Genomic DNA, 16,943 nt, shown 5'->3' with positions numbered 1-16,943 from the left:
TCCAATGCATGAAAGTGAAAAGTGAAAGTGAAGTCGCTCAGTCATGTCCAACTCTTAGTGACCCCATGGACTGCAGCCTACCAGGCTCCTCTGCCCATGGGATTTTCCAGGCAAGAGTACTGGAGTGGGTTGCCATTGCCTTCTCCAGTATTGTGTATAGAGTCACTATAAAAAATGAAATTGCAATGATAGAAAGCCAAGCTCATTTCATTCCATCCTTTTGGCCTAACAATCTTTTGCTTTCTTTTTTTTTTCTTTGATGTGGACCATTTTAAAGTCTTTATTGAATATTTTTTACAATAGTGTTCCTGTGTTATGTTTTGATTTTTGGACCACGAGGCACGTGGGGTCTTAGCTTCCCAATCAGGATCAAACTAGCACTTCCTGCATTGGAAAGTGAGGTCTTAACCACTGGGCCACAGGGGAGTCCCTGGCTTAAAAACCTTTTGGCTGGTTGATATTAGTGATTTCACTGAGTGGAGGAACCAAGGAGCTCTCTATTTTTTCTGAAATTACATTTCCTCCCTCTTTGAAGGTTTAATATATTCCCTGCCAGAAAACATGTTTCCTACTTTGTCTTTTTAGAATCTCAAATTGCATGGCTATTGGTAAAGAATCTGCCTGGCAACACAGGAGATGCAAGAGACTCAAGTTCAATCCCTGGGTCAGGAAGATCTCTTAGAGGAGGAAATGGTAACCCACTCCAGTATCTTGCCTGGAGAATCCCATGGGCAGAGGAGCCTGGAGGGCTCCAGTCCATGGGGTCCCAAAGAGTTGGAGATGACTGAGCACACACACACACATCTATTAAGCTTACCTTGACTTTCTAGATTCCAATCTCGCTTCAAATTTTCTACCCCGGTCATTGATCCATACCTTGCGCTCTCCGGATCCTGGTTTATCTGGGGAGAATTAAACTTCATGGTTGGTTATAATACTGTCTAGTTTCACATTGTCAAGCACACAGATGCATACGTTTCTTTGAGACTCTACTCTTCAGCATGAAAGAGGGACCCTTCATTGTAATCATTACCAAATGGATACAGTACTAATGGAACTTAATTGTTTCTACTAGATGGATCTCGGGTGTTTTTGGCAGCCAAAATGAAAATGACTCCAAATACCATCAAAGGGGCTTATAAGCACCCAGCATGCACAGAGTGTTTTGATATACAGTGGAGTGTTAATATCATTATCTCTTCTAATACAACATACGGTTACTTTAATCCTCTCCCGCCTCTGTGATCTTGGAAGATCCTACGGAGAGAAGGCAAAGAATAAAACACTATATACAAGGAGACAAAGGGAGAATTAGTCCCCATCCTCTGAATGTGACTTTTTTTGATTGTTTGAATGTTGGCTTCAAATATGTACCTTTATCAATACTGACTTCTGTATCCTCCACGCTAGTTTGAGTTTGTATGCGACATCAAACATACCTTTTCGCACATGTTCTTTCCAGATTTTTTTTAACACTTACTTAGCAGTTTATAGAAGGAAGTGAATGATCTCCTCAAGCTGCTTACAAATTAAAAAAAAATCTGTGCTTATTAATTATGCAGGATTAGTCTAATTATAATTCAGCAAATTAATTAGCGACAGAAGGTGTTCTGAAACATTGGAGTACATTTGCATGTTAAATGGAGAGGCTAGTCTGTAATATATGTAAATTTATGCATGGCTTCATAGTTTAATTTAAAAATTTGCAGCTGCATATGGTATGGGAGCAGGTGAAAAGTCAGTTTTAGTTTAATGATGCTAACAAACATTGGATGGTGTCCTGTCTTAGCAAGAGAATGCATTCATATCTGCTAATCTACAATTCTGTCATCAGAATATAACATTACATAGATGCTCAAACTCAAGGTCATTAGCGAATGGACCCATAGGTGTGATAGGTAGCAAGCTGAAAACTGCAGAGAGAAGCAGTGATCAGAGGGACGCAAACTCTGAGCTTTTTGCTGCATAATCAAACATTGTGTATGGAGTCAGTCGGCCTTCTTTTCGGGAAAGTTAACACTCCATCCTGTGTAAAAAGGGGCATCTTTTTGGTATCTCTTCTGTCAGGTGTCAATAGTGGTCCAACCTTGATTCCCTTTCCAAATATTCACATTTGCACTTCGTTTCAATTTCCTGGAGCCGTGGGAAAGTTATTACCGAGTTATGAATTAATGGTATGGTAGAGAGTTTTACACATTGGCCTCAACCATCTGGCAAAACAGTAAAACCAGCGGACCAGGCAGCAGCAAAGGGCTCTTGGTGTAATTGGTGTTCACTGCTCAGCCTAGCATAGATGAGCTTCATGGGGAGGGCAGAAAGGTGGGAGGGGGAGGGAAAGGCTGCAGAGAGGGAGAATGCGCTGCTCAGGAAATAGGATGGTAAAGACCCACTAAGCTGATGGCTGGCTAATAACTTCATTTCTTTCACCCAAGTCGTCCTGGCATTGGAATGGGAAATAGATTTGTATTCTAGTTCTGAAGTCTCACTGAAAGGTGTTTTCTGAAGTCAGTCCGTAGCATGTACAGAGTTGCTCAGATTTCTTCTTTCTTGATGAGAAAAGAGAGGAAGGGACAGGGTGAAGAAGAGGGTACAGGTTAAAAACAACAACAAAAAAGGAAAAGATGGAACCGTGAGTGTTTCAAAGAGCCCTCCAAAGACAGTTTATGAGAACAATTGGAATTACAAACATGCTCTTAGTGTTGTGTTTCATTCCAATTCAAGCCCAGAGAGTTCAATTATTATTTTCATTAATGGTGTCAGATTTTCATCCGAGTGCAAAAACAAGCTCTTCTCCTTGGAGATTTTTCTCCCTACAAGCCTCCTGGTGCCAAGTAATGGAATTCAGGAGAGTGAAGACATGTCTGAATATAGAAGGAAAAAAAAATCCCTACATGTAACCTCAGGTCCTCAAGACACTATAGCATGTCGCTGGTCAGAAATAAGTGGCGAATCAAAGAAACCCCTGTTTTTTGCACCTTGGCAGCTGTTTACAGTCGATTGCTTGCCACTTGAGCTATGGGAGAAATTCACTTCCAGAGAAATCATGAGATGGCTTTGAAATGAAGCCTGTAGATATGGTGTCCGAATCACATAAGCGGGGGAATTGCTCCCTTCTGGTGCCTAAGTGAACACAGCGGACTCCGCTCAGGAGGCAGTGTGTTTGGTAACGAAGGGTCCATTTCCAAACCAAAATGCCACTTCCAGGAGCTTATAATTGGGAGTGAATGCCGAATAGAAAATGATTTGACGGGGTGCGCTGCCAGTCAGCAGGTGTAGGCAGCTCTGAATTCTTTTGCCTGACCATGGGTTATTGGAAACCGCCATGAGAATTTTGACCTACCATCTTTTTCGTTGTTGTTGTGCTTTTCCTGAAATCTGTTGTCATGGATTAATTACATGTTCTTCTTCTTTTTTTTTTCTTTTTAAAGTACCCCTCCCTAAAGATTAAAGGAAGTTCTTCAAGCAGAGTATATACCAATATTGAGAGAGAAACAGTACAGAGAGAAGCAGGTTTGAATTTGTGGCAACTCCCCTCTGGTATAGGTTTGTTTGGAAAATGGGCCATTTTCAAGTGTGGCTGGTGAGAAGGGGTAATTCAGAGGAGGGGGGTATATCAAATGGTAAAGGTACCAGTTGACTTCTGGCTTCTCTGTCCATGGGATTTCCCAGCAAGAATACTGGAGTGGATTGCCATTTCCTCCTCCAGGACTATCCCTGACCCAGGGATTGAACTTGAGTCTCCTGCACTGGCAGGCAGATTCTTTATCACCAAGTCACCAGATACCAAGCATTTACCTAAACACTTTGTATGGATAACTAATCCTCACTACTGGCCTGGGAGGTCATATTACAGAGGATGAAACTAAAGGTCCCTACTTTTTTTTTTCCTTTCTACAATAAATATTAAGCAAGCAAGCAACAACAACAGCAACAATAATAATAACTGCAAAAGCCTTGACATCATCTGGAAATGGCTTCATAGGGATACCCAGTGAGCTGCCACATATAGGACTGAAACTATCTGTCATCAAAGGAGTTTGCTTGCTGGTCTATTTAAAAATCTTCACTGTAGAGGACTCTCCTCTGTCCCCTGGGTAATGATTTTCAAAATTTAGCTTTGGTGACTTATTCACAAAAAATTTTTCCAAGATTTATTTCAACTTCTTACGTTACATGTTTGACTTCCGGCTTTTTTCTCCCTCCATAGTCTTGATGGACGAATGACTTTGTATTTTCCTCATCCACTTGAGCAACATTTCACATTCTTTTTGCAGGTGCTACAGCTATTTGGGCCATGCCTTCTTTGGACCATGTGGGTTCTTGAGATGTCTTGTTTCCAAATATCTGATAGACTTGCTTATCTTCCTCTGCAGCTTCTAGTACTGCCACAGAATTTCTAGAGAACACAGTCCCTGATAAGAATGATAGACATTGTAGTTGGTTTTCTTGTCTTGTTTTATAACATGTAGAGTGACTCCGTTCTTATTTACAAAGATGAAGAAAGTGATGTGGTCTCCTGTGTAGATCAATGAGCTACTGATCCCCTAAAAAAAAGAACTGCTTGGCTATGTGTTCCATCTTTTCCTTCCAAAGAAACTTGGCCAAGCTTCCTCCTTAACAAAGTTTTTCTGAGTCAGACAAACCTGCGGTCCACTCCTGGCTCTTCCACTCACTAGCTGCTTGCCTTTGGGCAAATAATCTAACCTGAGTCTTGATTATCTCCTCTGTAAAATGGGGATGTTAATTCTCCTCCTCTCAGAGTTGAGGGGATTAAAGGAAATCATACATTGTGAATAGTATGAAGTCAATGATTAGGGGCTATTTATTTATTATTATTAATATAATTATTAGAAAAATTAGACTTTTAGCCAAGGGAAGTTAGAGTAAATGTAAACAGAAGTAGGGACTTCCCTGGCAGTCCAGTGGTTAAGACTCTGTGCTTCCACTGCAGGGACACAGGTTCAATCGCTGGTCAGGGAACTAAGATCCCACATGCCACATGGTGTGGCCAAGAAATAAAAAGAAAAAATGTAATCAGATGTAAAAAATATATATTCCTGAAAATATTTCTTTAAACTTAAATCTTTCAGATCTGAATTGGTTCTGTTTCATTGAAATCATGCAGGTGATTAAGCTTTAATGGTAATACAAGCCCTTAATGGTAATACAAAGCCCTTAATGGTAATACAGCCCTTTAGGAATGTCTATGGAGATTAAAGATTCTGTACCTACTCTGTTTGTGTATTTATACTTTCATTTTTAAGGAGCCATTTAAATAAACAGATTGCATAGAAAATCAGCTTATAAAACGGAGTATTTGAACTTAAATAAGCCAGTCAAAAATTTTAAATTGTCTTCTCTTGCCATGGATCTTCTTGGGTCTTTGTACCAGCCACCATCCTACCAAGCAGGTCTCAAGCACCAACCAACCGACCTCAGATGTCCCATTGCCACTTTTGTTAGGGTATAGCCAGAGTCAACTGGAAGTTTGACTTCCCAGTGCTTAGTGCTTAGTTGTTCAGTCGTGTCTGACTCTTTGTGACTTTTTGGTCTGTAGCCCACCAGACTCCTCTGTCCATGGAGTTTTTCAGGCAAGAATACTGGAGTGGGTTGCCATTTCCTTCTCCAGGGGATGTTCCCACCTAGGGATGGAACCCCTGTCTCCTGCATTGGCAGGTGGATTCTTTACCACTGAGCCATCGGAGATTTCCCAAAGTCTCCTCACTTTTATAGACTTGTGTGAGAGTCTTCACAAGGCCTTTAGAGCTCCAGGTCCCTTTCTCTTCTTGGGCTGACACCTCAGCTATCAATAGGTTGATGAAGGTCACATCATTGTCAGGCCAAGGAAGGGGTCCACTGCTATCCTTCTCCTTGTCTTTGTACCTTGGGCTGCCTGAGTTTGTATTCTGTTGGAGGCTTTCAAGGGAGGAAATTGTGTTTTCTCTATTGTCAGAAGGTTCAAAGAGGATATTACAGTTAAGACCTAAATTAAAGCTAGAACATTATCACTGTGTTTTACACTGGTCTTAAGCGAAAACCAATCACTTAGGGATTTTCCTACCAGATAAAGCAGAGTGAGCTGCCAAATGGGCAGTTCTTAGAGTAAGAAAATAGCCCCATGGATACGTCCACCCATCATGGCTTCTCCCTCTGCCTGGTCCTGTAAAGAATGTAAGCTTGAAAGAATCCTGGCAGAAGAAAGGCGACTGCCCATTTCTTTCAAATATGCTTCTGTGATTCAGTGCATCCCAACATAGTTCTCAAAAGTGATATAAAGGTATTCTAAGATCAGAATTATTTTCAGAAGTATGTGCAAACAGAGGAGGCCAATTATATTTTAACTTATTGGACCCGGGAAAACAAAGTTCAGCAGTTAATCCAGATGAAATGTGTCTTCCTCAAAAATCAATAGACATAGACCTTTAAGCACCTATATAGTTTATCAACCTTATATGTGGCTCAGACTTTAGTGATCCAACCTGCATATGTGGCCACTGTGGCTGAGACAGAACCAGATACAGCATCCCAGCTCTTGAACTTTGGAGAGGGTAGGAGTTCCCTATCTTCACAGCATGTAAGATGTGGCCATGTCATCACAGACGCTGTTTCCAGAGTAGATGGAATTAGAATTTTTTAAGGGAATAAGGAATGAAATTTCAAAGTGAAAGGCATTTTACATGTTATTTTGCATAGACAAAGGCTCTGCATAATGGTAGCTATTACTAGTGCCAAATTCACTTTATTTGGCTATATACTGCTGTCTAATCTTTTTCTTGGGGGCTTCCCCAGTGGCTCAGTGGTAAAGAATCTACTTGCAGTACAGGAGACGCAGGAGACTTTGGTTCGATCCCTGGGACAGGAAGATCCCCTGGAGGCAGGAATGACAACCCACTCCAGTATTCTTGGCTGGAGAATCCCATGGACAGGGGAGCCTGGAGGGCTACAGTCCATTCAGTCGCAAAGAGTCAGAAGCGACTGAGCACACAGTCAATCTTTTTCTTGAACGAAGCCTCTGTGCCTTCCTCAGTGCTTTCTGAAAGGTGTTTTTTTTTTTTTTTTTTTAATTGGAGGTAAATTGAATGGCCTCTTCCACAAATCTGGGGAAACAGTATGCTGGATTTTGCACTGTTGTTTAGTTGCTCAGTCATGTCCAGCTCTTTGCAACCCCATGGACTGTATCCAACCCCATGCAACCTGCCAGGCTCCTCTGTCCATAGGATTTTTCAGCAAGAATACAGGAGTGGGTTACCATTTCCTTCTCCAGGGGATCTTCCAGACCCAGGGATCAGACCCAGATCTCTTGCATTGGCAGGCAGACTCTTTACCACTGAACCACCAGGGAAGCCCTGGGTTTTGCATCAGTCAGATCATTGGCTATAGTCTCAGGTCGGGCATGAATATTAAGTAGTTACTCTTCCGGTAATTTAGAGATTTCCCACTGCCCGCACCACCATACCTGAACTTTCTACCTTATTTGTACATCTAGTTTGAATCTCAGTTTTTACTTGGGATGGGTTCAGGACATGTCTAGAGACACCTAGGAGATTTTATTATGTTCTTGAATAGTGCTTTGTGCTTTAATATTCCAGAGATTGGGAGAAGAGATTTCTTGGGTACTAGGTAATCTTAGGATTTTGCGTGTGTGTTAAGTCACTTTAGTCATGTCCAACTCTTTGCAACACTATGGACTGTAGCCCACCAGACTCCTCTGTCCATGCCGTTTCTCCAGGCAAGAATACTGGAGTGGGTTGCCATGCCCTCCTCCAGAAGATCTTCCCGACCCAGGGATTGAACCCGTGTCTTCTGTGGCTCTTGCATTCAGGAAGATCCTTTACCACTGAACCACTGGGGAAGCTTCTTAGGATCTATTTCAGACCCATATTCAGAGGTCTCCAGGCTCATCTCAGAGACCGAAGAAGCACATTTTGCATAGTTTGGTTGTGTGCACCGTGGAGGCAAGGATTTTGTCTGTCTTGTTCGGCACTCTGCTGAACCTTCATGGCACACACTCCACAGTTAATAATTGGCCAGACGAGTAAAGGAATGAATTCAGCAGGGCTTTTAGTCATAGCATTTACTTCTGTGCAACTATCATTGACCTAATATTTCCTTTTGGAGTGCTATAATCTCTCTCTCACGCTCCAAGAAACCAGAATCCTTCACAATTTTGTTGTTGTTGTTTAAAATTTTTTTCAGACTATGTTTTCTGAAATTTCTCTTTAATCAATTATATATACACATATATTTGGGCTTCTCAGGTGGCTCAAGTGGTAAAGAATCCGCCTGCCACTGCAAGAGACACAGGTTTGATCCCTGCCTTGGAAAGATCCCCTGGAGTAGGAAATGGCAACCCACTCCAGTATTCTTGCCTGGAGAATCCCATGGACAGAGGAGTCATGTGGGCTGCAGTCCATGGAGTTGCAAAGAGTTAGAGATGAATGAGCACACACATGTATACTCATACATATTTTAACTTTTAAAAAACTCTTTATAGTTTGCTTTTGGAGGATACTAGAGAACAAATTCATTATTATAGAAACCAGTAACTAAGGAGGAATTATCTAGCATTTCTCTTGAGTTACCTATACAAAGTTAAGCAATGATATTGAGATGTAGTTTACATGCTATAAAGTTCACCCAGCCAAAGTGTACAATTCAATGGTTTTTTGTATATTGACCAAGTTGTGTAACCATCACCATGATCTAATTGGTGCAGGAAGCATAGAACTCCAGATGGGGCTTGTAGCCAGAAAGATCCACCAGTTCAAATCCTTGCTTCTGTTGCTGACAAGCAGTGTGATCTTGGGGCAAATTTCATAAATTCTTGGCACCTTTGTTTTTCCTAGCTGTGAGATGATTCGTCACTCAAATAGTTGTTGTGGGAAATAAATGAGGCAATGGATGTCAAGCACATAGCTTGGAGTATGGCGCAGAGCTGACATCTGGCAAACTTTCCTCCCCCCTCCCTGTGAACCTGTACCCTTAAGCTACTGGGCCACACAAGATGGTAGGCAGGGGTAGAGATGGCTGTTATCTGTGATATTCCTCGCTACTTTCTCCTGCTGCCAAAGCACAGAGAAAGGATCCTAAGAGAATAGCCTCTTACTCAATAACCAGCCCATCAACATCTGGCCAAGGTATCAACCAAGATGCCTCACTTTCTACCCATCAGCTTATCTTGGCGATTCTTCTTTCATAGTCTCTGTTCAGGAGGGTTGTCCTCTCTCAGAAAACCCCATGCACACACCCCCTCTTGGACTTCAATAAGTCATAGACTCTGTCTTCAGAAGTTTCTTCTCCTAATGTTTCCATTTCTGGAGGGTTGTCAACTTTACACATTTTTCTTTGCAATCACAGAATATTAAGGTTGGAAGAAACACTGGAGATAATCCAGTTAAACCCTCCTAACAGTCATAGAAACTGAGACCCAGAGGAGTGAAGTGACCGGCTTACATAATTGATAGGAACTCGAAACTCGTACACTGTCAGCATTTAATAGATCTCAGTGTAGTGAAGGAAGGAAGCCTTGGAGTCTGTTCTCATGCCTCACTGGACCCAGGAATCAGATTGAAAGCTGAGGGCTTGAGTTCAGGTTTGGATCCCACTCTCTCTTCCCCTTTCTTCAATAAAACAAGGATAAACCTATTGCATTAGCCTGCACTCATAAGTAATGAGATCAGAAGCCTAGCCGGAAGTACTGCGATAAGTGGTTAGAATATTTCTGAAGTCAACATTGTTTGGAGAAAGTGAAAATTACAACTTCCAGCCTGATGAGTCTCTGTGTGTTTGGTCTGAATCCTGTGGTTCACTTTGGCTTCCCATTTCTGAGTGGAGAGAGCTGACGTTTTCCAGGCTTCACAGGGATCTAGAGGCACGGGATTTGTTCTCTGCAAGTTACCCTATGGTTAGTGGGTGAGATGGTGAATAGGGGGTTCTGTACCAAGCCCCCTGAGCATGGCGGGTGCAGGGGGTGGAGGGGAGGAAGTGGGAGACATCAGTAAAAGGAAGAGAAGAAAACTAGAGCGGTCAGTAAGCTCCATGTGTATGTGCACTGAACACTCAGTCGTGTCTGACATTTTGTGATCCCCTGGACTCTCTGTCCATGCCAGGCTCTCTGTCCATGGGATTCTTCAGGCAAGAAGACTGAAGCGGGTTGCCATGCCCTCCTCTAGGGGATCTTCCCAACCCAGGGATTTAACCTGTGTCTTCTACATTGGCAGGCAGATTCTTTACTGCTGAGCCACCTGGGAAGTCCCAGAACTCATTTAAATTGATTTCTAGGTCCACATCTGAAATTCACAGGCCATAATTTCTGGTGCTAGCCATTTAGAAGTAGTTATACTTTCTTTTAGTATAGGGTTTCCCTGGTGGCTCAGATGGTAAAGCATCTGCCTACAATGCGGGAGACCCAGGTTTGATCCCTGGGTCGGGAAGATCCCCTGGAGAAGGAAATGGCAACCCACTCCAGTACTCTTGCCTGGAGAATCCCATGGATGGAGGAGCCAGGCAGGCTACAGTCCATGGGGTTGCAAAAAGTCGGACACAACTGAGCGACTTCACTTTCACTTTCTATACTTTCTTTTAGAAAGTCCTACACAATGTAAGAGATTTTTTTTTTTCCTCTCTCTCTCACCTCCTCCCTTCCTCCTCTGCCCTTCACTTCCCTTTTGTGAACAGGATGTTATATCCTTAGTGTGCTGGGTGCTGGGTAGGTTACAAACTCAGACCCTAGGTAGGCAAAAGAGTCAAAATGGGGAGGGGTTTTCTAACCAAAGAACTGTTAAGGGTCCTAATTTAAAATGAATAAAGTCTTTCAGCATGCCCCCTCTTTCCCTAAATCAATTTGATTTTATGTAAACATTTATCTCCTTTGCACTTCCAAAGCATGCATCTAATAATGCCTTGGTGAACATTAATGTTTTCAGCAGGTACATTTTGGAGAAAGAGGGGATTGGGTAGATGAGGGGAAGTATAATAAAGAGAAGGCGTTATAAGGAGCCCAGTGGTGGTGAAATTTTCCCAAAACCAAGGAATTTGTGAGAAAGAGAAATTTTGGTTTTAGTAGGGGAAAGATGTAAATTACTGATCAGCTGAGGGCGGGTGTGAGTGACAGTGCTCAGTTGCTAAGTCGTGTCCAACTCTTTTCAACCCTATGGACTGTTGCTTGCAAGGTTCCTCTCTCCATGAGATGGTCCAAGGAAGAATACTGGAGTGGGTTGTCATTTCCTTCTCCAGGGGATCTTCCTGACCCAGGGATCGAACTTGTGTCTTCTGCATTGTCAGGAGAATTATTTACCACTGAGCCACTTGGGAGTGAGTGGGTGTTGGAGAGCAAATTCCATGTGAGGTCAGGGGTTGTTGGTTGGAAAAAGACTCAAGTGAGAAAATGGCTGGTTTTAAGTCTTTTGTGACAGCATTTCCAGGCATTTTAAGTGGCTGTTGGTGACCCTTCTAGAAAGGCACAAGTGAAAATATACCCCCCCTTAAAAAAGAAAATGTTTGAATTCTGATTAACCTGTTATTAAATACAAGGCCGCTTTTTCTAACATGCTCCAGCTGCTCTAGACTAACACTCCATTGTACTTTTGAAAGCAGAGGCAGGTTGAGAGCTTGAATACTACAGAAAGCATCAAGGGGCATCTCTTCTGCCTTGTCATTCTCTGGCTGGTACCTCAGATAACAGCCCTGGACACCTCCATGGCGCAGGAAGTAATGCCTAAACTCCCACCCCAGAAAAGATTCAAAAAGAGAAACAAAAAGCAGATGCTATAAAATTTGAAAATAATATTTAGCTATTCTTTCCAAATTCACACCCAACCTTATTTACACATAGGGGTCAGGAGCACTTGGTCAAATATTTTTAGTAAATCTAGGGAAAATGCTCTAAAGAGTGCAATTCCTCTTCTCTCCTCTTTCATCATTTACTGTTTATCCTCCCATCAGTGTTTTCTTTTCTTTTCAAGTGCTAAATACAATTAATTGGAGCACTCTCTAATTCTTTTGTGTGATCGTGAAAAAAATAAAAATAAACAGAAGGGCACCATGGGAGCATCTCACCAACCATTGCTTTAAAAAACAGAATTTTTGGAATCATTGTTGATTTCTACTTATTTTTGTTGGTAAATCCTGGGGAAATGTATATCTTTTCCTTTAAAGTTCTAATTCAAGGCATGGATGTGAGAGTTCTGAAGGGACTTTGGGACTGCGGTAAAATTTCGTTGTCATAGTAACAGAAAGGGAAATAGGCCTTGCTCACCTGGGACTTTAACACTGCAAAAGCGGAATTTTTTTTTTTTTTTTTTAAGGAAAAGGACTCTGCAAGTGAAATAAATGAAAAACTTATTGTATTTCAAAACAAAATTCCAAACATTAAACAGGTAAATGGCTGAAAAGACCAACTTCTGCCATTTTTCTTGGTTTCTGTCCTCATCTGATCAAAGAAGGCCAATTCTAAAAGTGCACAGAAGGGTTATCTAGAATAATACTGGCTTAAAAATATGTCTTACGAATGGTAACCTCAGACTGGTATTCTGTACCTTTGTATTTTTTCTGGATAATCTATTGAAGGTCTGAAAGGACATTCACACTTGTTAATAGTCATAAAAACCCCAGCATATACCTGCACAGACTGACTGTCTTAGGAGAGTAACATTGTTTTCTGATTTCATATCTATCGGTTGAAAATATCAGACCCCCTTTGTGCGCTAGGGTTTACATGTGAGGTGTATGCATGTGCAAATGTGTGTGGCCAGCAGAAAGCAACATATTTGAGGAACCCTGGGAATCTGAGCTAAGTCATGTCATTTTTAACCCTCTAGAGAGAGATATTTTTGTACAGCAGGAGTTACTCCTGTTTGTGAAGCCTTTCTTCTTCTCTTCCTCTCTCTCTCTTTTTTTTATTTGCGAGAGAGCACACCCTAGCCACTCGGGGCCAGTGTACAAACCAGAACCCAGCTTATGAACCATTCCACAACCCTCAACAGTGACGGAGCCGACTTGGGACCCAAAACATCCAAATTTGCAAACTGCAGACATTCAGCTAGCATTCCTTCCCAGGCAGGGCTGGCTGAAATTCCCCAGACCTGAAATCCAATCACTTTCCAATCAAATCTAATATAATGCAGATATAGTCTCTCTTAAAAAATGTTTACTTAAAAAGGTAACACGTTGCTTTCTCTTCACAGATTCTTTTTAAAATTTTTCCTCAAGTGCAATCAGAATTGTTTGAAAACAGCAGGAAACCCAAGGGACATGAGAAGGTTTCAGGTAAGGGACCTGCAGTTCTTGCCTGCTAAATAAGTCATCCTATTTCTTCTCTCCTTAGCACTCTCTTTTTTCCTTTTCCTTTTTTTTTATTCCCCCTTAGAAAATATTATTCACGGATGCTGCTAACAATAAAAAAGATTACTCTAAGTGATCACCCTCTTCAGCTAGTACTGAAGGATTTTTCATTTTGTAATGTTTAGGACTTCCGTGTCCACTGCCAGAGCCCTAGGGGAAGGGCACCAACCCAGGCTGGAGATTTGATTTTAAGCCCTCAGGCTGCCCTGTGCACACACAGCTGCCCACAGCAGGAACCATGATCTTGATATTCAGCCACCTTGGGATTTTTCAAAGCAGCTTCTCTGTGCTTTCTGCAAGCAACAGCCTCTTCCTTTCCTTTGCCACCGATTAACTATTCAGTGGTCTCTCTCGGAGTGTCTGGGAGAGCAGCCGCCTAAGCAACCGTGGTCACTTTAAGATCTCAGCATGACAACAAGACCCACGGGACAGTAACCCAGCTGCCTGGCAGTTAAATCTGCCACCAGTTTCATCACCCCTGCCACTGATGTACCGGGGATACAAGCTAATAAAAACACAGAGCGAGGCAAAGTGTGTCAGGTTGGAGATGTGAGGCAGGGCAGCCCGCTTGGCCCCTTTCCTTCATCTTTGATGGACCCACATTTCATCCACCAAATGGCTTTCCTGCCGTTCGTGCCCAGTCGAAATACCTCCCACTCCTTTCCCATAGAAAAATGGGAAACATGTTAAACAATAGTATTCTAGCTTGAGACTTTAAAATCCTGGCAGCAACATGGGAGAAGGGGACACTTAGCCTCACGTTTCAGGTGGAGAAAGCAAGATTCTGGGAGTTTAAATAACTCAACTGTCACCCCAGGAAGGAGATGGTGAAGCCGGGAGCCAGTGTCTGATCAAACTCCTTGCCCTGGACCCTGAGTTCACAGCATGTGCATCTGTTAGGCTTATGCTTGCTATTGCCTTTGTGGAGAGTCTTAATAATTTCTGAACAAGGGGCCTATATTCTTGTTACACTGGACCCTCCAAAGGGTGTGGCTGCTCCTGTCTGGCACTCGGAGAGCTTCTGTGGTTTAGCTGTGGCTTTATTAAAGAGTTAACAGGGGAGATGGATACAGGCAAGGCCAGTGAGCACAACCTTGAAAACCAAAAGTTCCTCTATTTTTTTTTTTCACTGAATTGTGAGTATCGAACAAGCTTCTGGTGACCAGGATGTTTTCTGATTCCTTGTTTAACACTAATACCAGCCTCTCCTAAAAAGTTAAACCTCGCTTCTTCATCCTATAGACTCTTTTCCTTGCTGTATGATATGAAGACAAATAGAAACAAGAGGATTTTCTTGGGGGTCAAGTAGGAACATTGTGCATAGTAGAAGCTTATGGCACTCAGTTTCCGAACGGAAACGTAAATAATTTCTGTCCAAAAAAAGAGTGGAATTCCAAAGTGCCCAGATGATCTAAGCTTAGCTTTCATGTCCAGAAGAAGGAGACGCAGGGAAGGAAGCTGACAGCTTAGATTTGTATCCACCCTTATTCTCTATCATCCCTTCCAAAGAGCTTTAAATTTGAGAAGACTCTTCTAAGAGGCTGTTAATAGAATGCATTGTCATTTTATTATTTTACCTTTATTTATCCCTGATTTTAGAAATGTACTCACTAAAGAAATGCACCTAATATTTCCTTTACTTCTCTAAAACTTCTCTAAATGAAGTTTTTAATGAGCCTGAATTAAAAAAAATTTTTTTAAGTGGATTTTATGAGTCATTATTTGGGCACAAAAACTTTCTTGGTAATTTAGGTACAAATACAGTCACTGAGCCTGAATTTTTAACAGGGTTAGAATAGATATTGTTCATCTCAAAATATGAGAAATTCTTATCCTATGAGAATGTACTTGACTTTTGCAAAGACAATGAAAAAGTTTTTTATAAGCTTGTGGATTCTATGATTGTCTCATTTCCAGGGTTCAGGTAAAGTCAACAGGAAAAAAGTCTTTTGCATTTTTTTAGTGAGATATAATTCATATAACATATTCACAATGTGCAATACAGTAGGTTTTGGTATATTCACAATGTTGTGTAAGCATCACCACCATATCATTCCTGAACATTGCTGTCATCACAGAAGGAAACCCCATACTTCTCAATTCCTTTTTCTCTCCACCCACTGACAACCACACATCTGCTTTCTGTCTCTACAGATTTGTCTGTTCTGGACATTTCCTATAAATGGAAGCATACAATATGTGGCCTTTAGTCTCTGGTTTCTTTCACTTAGCATAATGCTTTCAAGGTCCATCCATGTTGCAGCATGTATATTTCATTCCTTTTTTATGGCTGAATAATAGTCTATTGTAAAATATACCACATTTAAAAAATCTGTACATCAGTTGATGGACACTTGGGTTGTTTCTGTTTTTTAGCTTTTATAAATAATGCTGTTGTGAACATTCATGTATAAGTGTTTTGGTTTTTTTGTGTGGACATGGTTTTGATATCTTGAGTATATACCTAAGAGTAGAATTTCTGGGTCATATGATAACTTCAGCTTTAAGTTTTTGAGGAACTGACCAGCTGTCTTCCACAGTGGCTGCACCATTTTACATTCCCTTCAGTAATATATAAAGGTCTCAATTTCTTGATATAGTTGCCACTACTTGTTTTCTGTTTAAAAAGAAAAAATCCTAACCATCCTATAAGTGTGAAGTGATATGGTTTTGATTTGTCTTTTCCTAATGACTAATGCGGAAAAGGCAATGGCACCCCACTCCAGTACTCTTGCCTGGAAAATGCCATGGATGGAGGAGCCTGGTGGGCTACAGTCCATGGGGTCGCTAAGAGGTGGACACAATTGAGTGACTTCACTTTCACTTTTCACTTTCATGCATCCGAAATGGAAATGGCAACCCACTCCAGTGTTCTTGCCTTGAGAATCCTAGGGATGGGGGAGCCTGGTGGGCTGCCGTCTATGGGGTCGCACAGAGTTGGACATGACTGAAGCGACTTAGCAGCAGCAACAGCAATGACTAATGATTTGAGCATCTTTTCATGTACTTTTTGGCCATTTGCATATCTTCTTTAATGAAAAGTCTAAAACTGAGCTATTTCACTTTCTTTCTAAATGTGTTAGTCGTTCAGTTGTGGCTGACTCTTTGCGACCCCATGGACTGTAGCCTGCCAGACTCCTCTGTCCGTGGAATTCTCCAGGCAAGAATACTGGGATAGGTTGCCATTCCTTTCTCTAGGAGATTTCCCAACCCAGGGATTGAACCTAGGTCTCCTGCATTGCAGGCAGATTCTTTACCATCTGAGCCACCAGGGAAGCCCAAATGTCTAATTCAAATCCTTTAAGTGAAGTGAAGTGAAAGTCACTCAGTCGTGTCTGACTCTTTGTGACCCCATGAACTATACAGTCCATGGAATTCTCCAGGCCAGAATACTGGAGTGGGTAGCCTTTCCCTTCTCCAGGGGATCTTCCCAACCCAGGGATCGAACCAGTGTCTTCTGCATTGCAGGCAGATTCTTTACCAACTGAGCTATTGCCCATTTTCAAATTAGGTTACCTATTTATTGTTGAGTTTTAGGAGTTCTTAATGGGCTTCCAAGGTGGTGCTACTGGTAAAGAATCCATCTGCCAGTACAGGAGATG

At 41.8% G+C, this 16,943-nt stretch overlaps 1 protein-coding gene across 2 annotated transcripts in view; it reads left to right on the top strand.

The window, feature by feature from the left end:
• Positions 1–16,943, top strand: part of EBF2 (EBF transcription factor 2) — a 221,146-nt gene that overhangs the window by 140,255 nt on the left and 63,948 nt on the right. For both annotated transcript variants that reach the window (XM_040243332.1, XM_040243325.1), the window contains one exon: positions 13,185–13,266. In XM_040243332.1, coding sequence (XP_040099266.1) covers positions 13,185–13,266 — 82 coding nt within the window. The remainder of the gene's footprint in view (positions 1–13,184; positions 13,267–16,943) is intronic.

Source organism: Oryx dammah, unplaced genomic scaffold, assembly GCF_014754425.2.
Source record: "Oryx dammah isolate SB20612 unplaced genomic scaffold, SCBI_Odam_1.1 HiC_scaffold_1, whole genome shotgun sequence".
Lineage (NCBI taxonomy): Eukaryota > Metazoa > Chordata > Mammalia > Artiodactyla > Bovidae > Oryx > Oryx dammah.
This window is presented reverse-complemented; position numbering and strand designations above follow the sequence as displayed.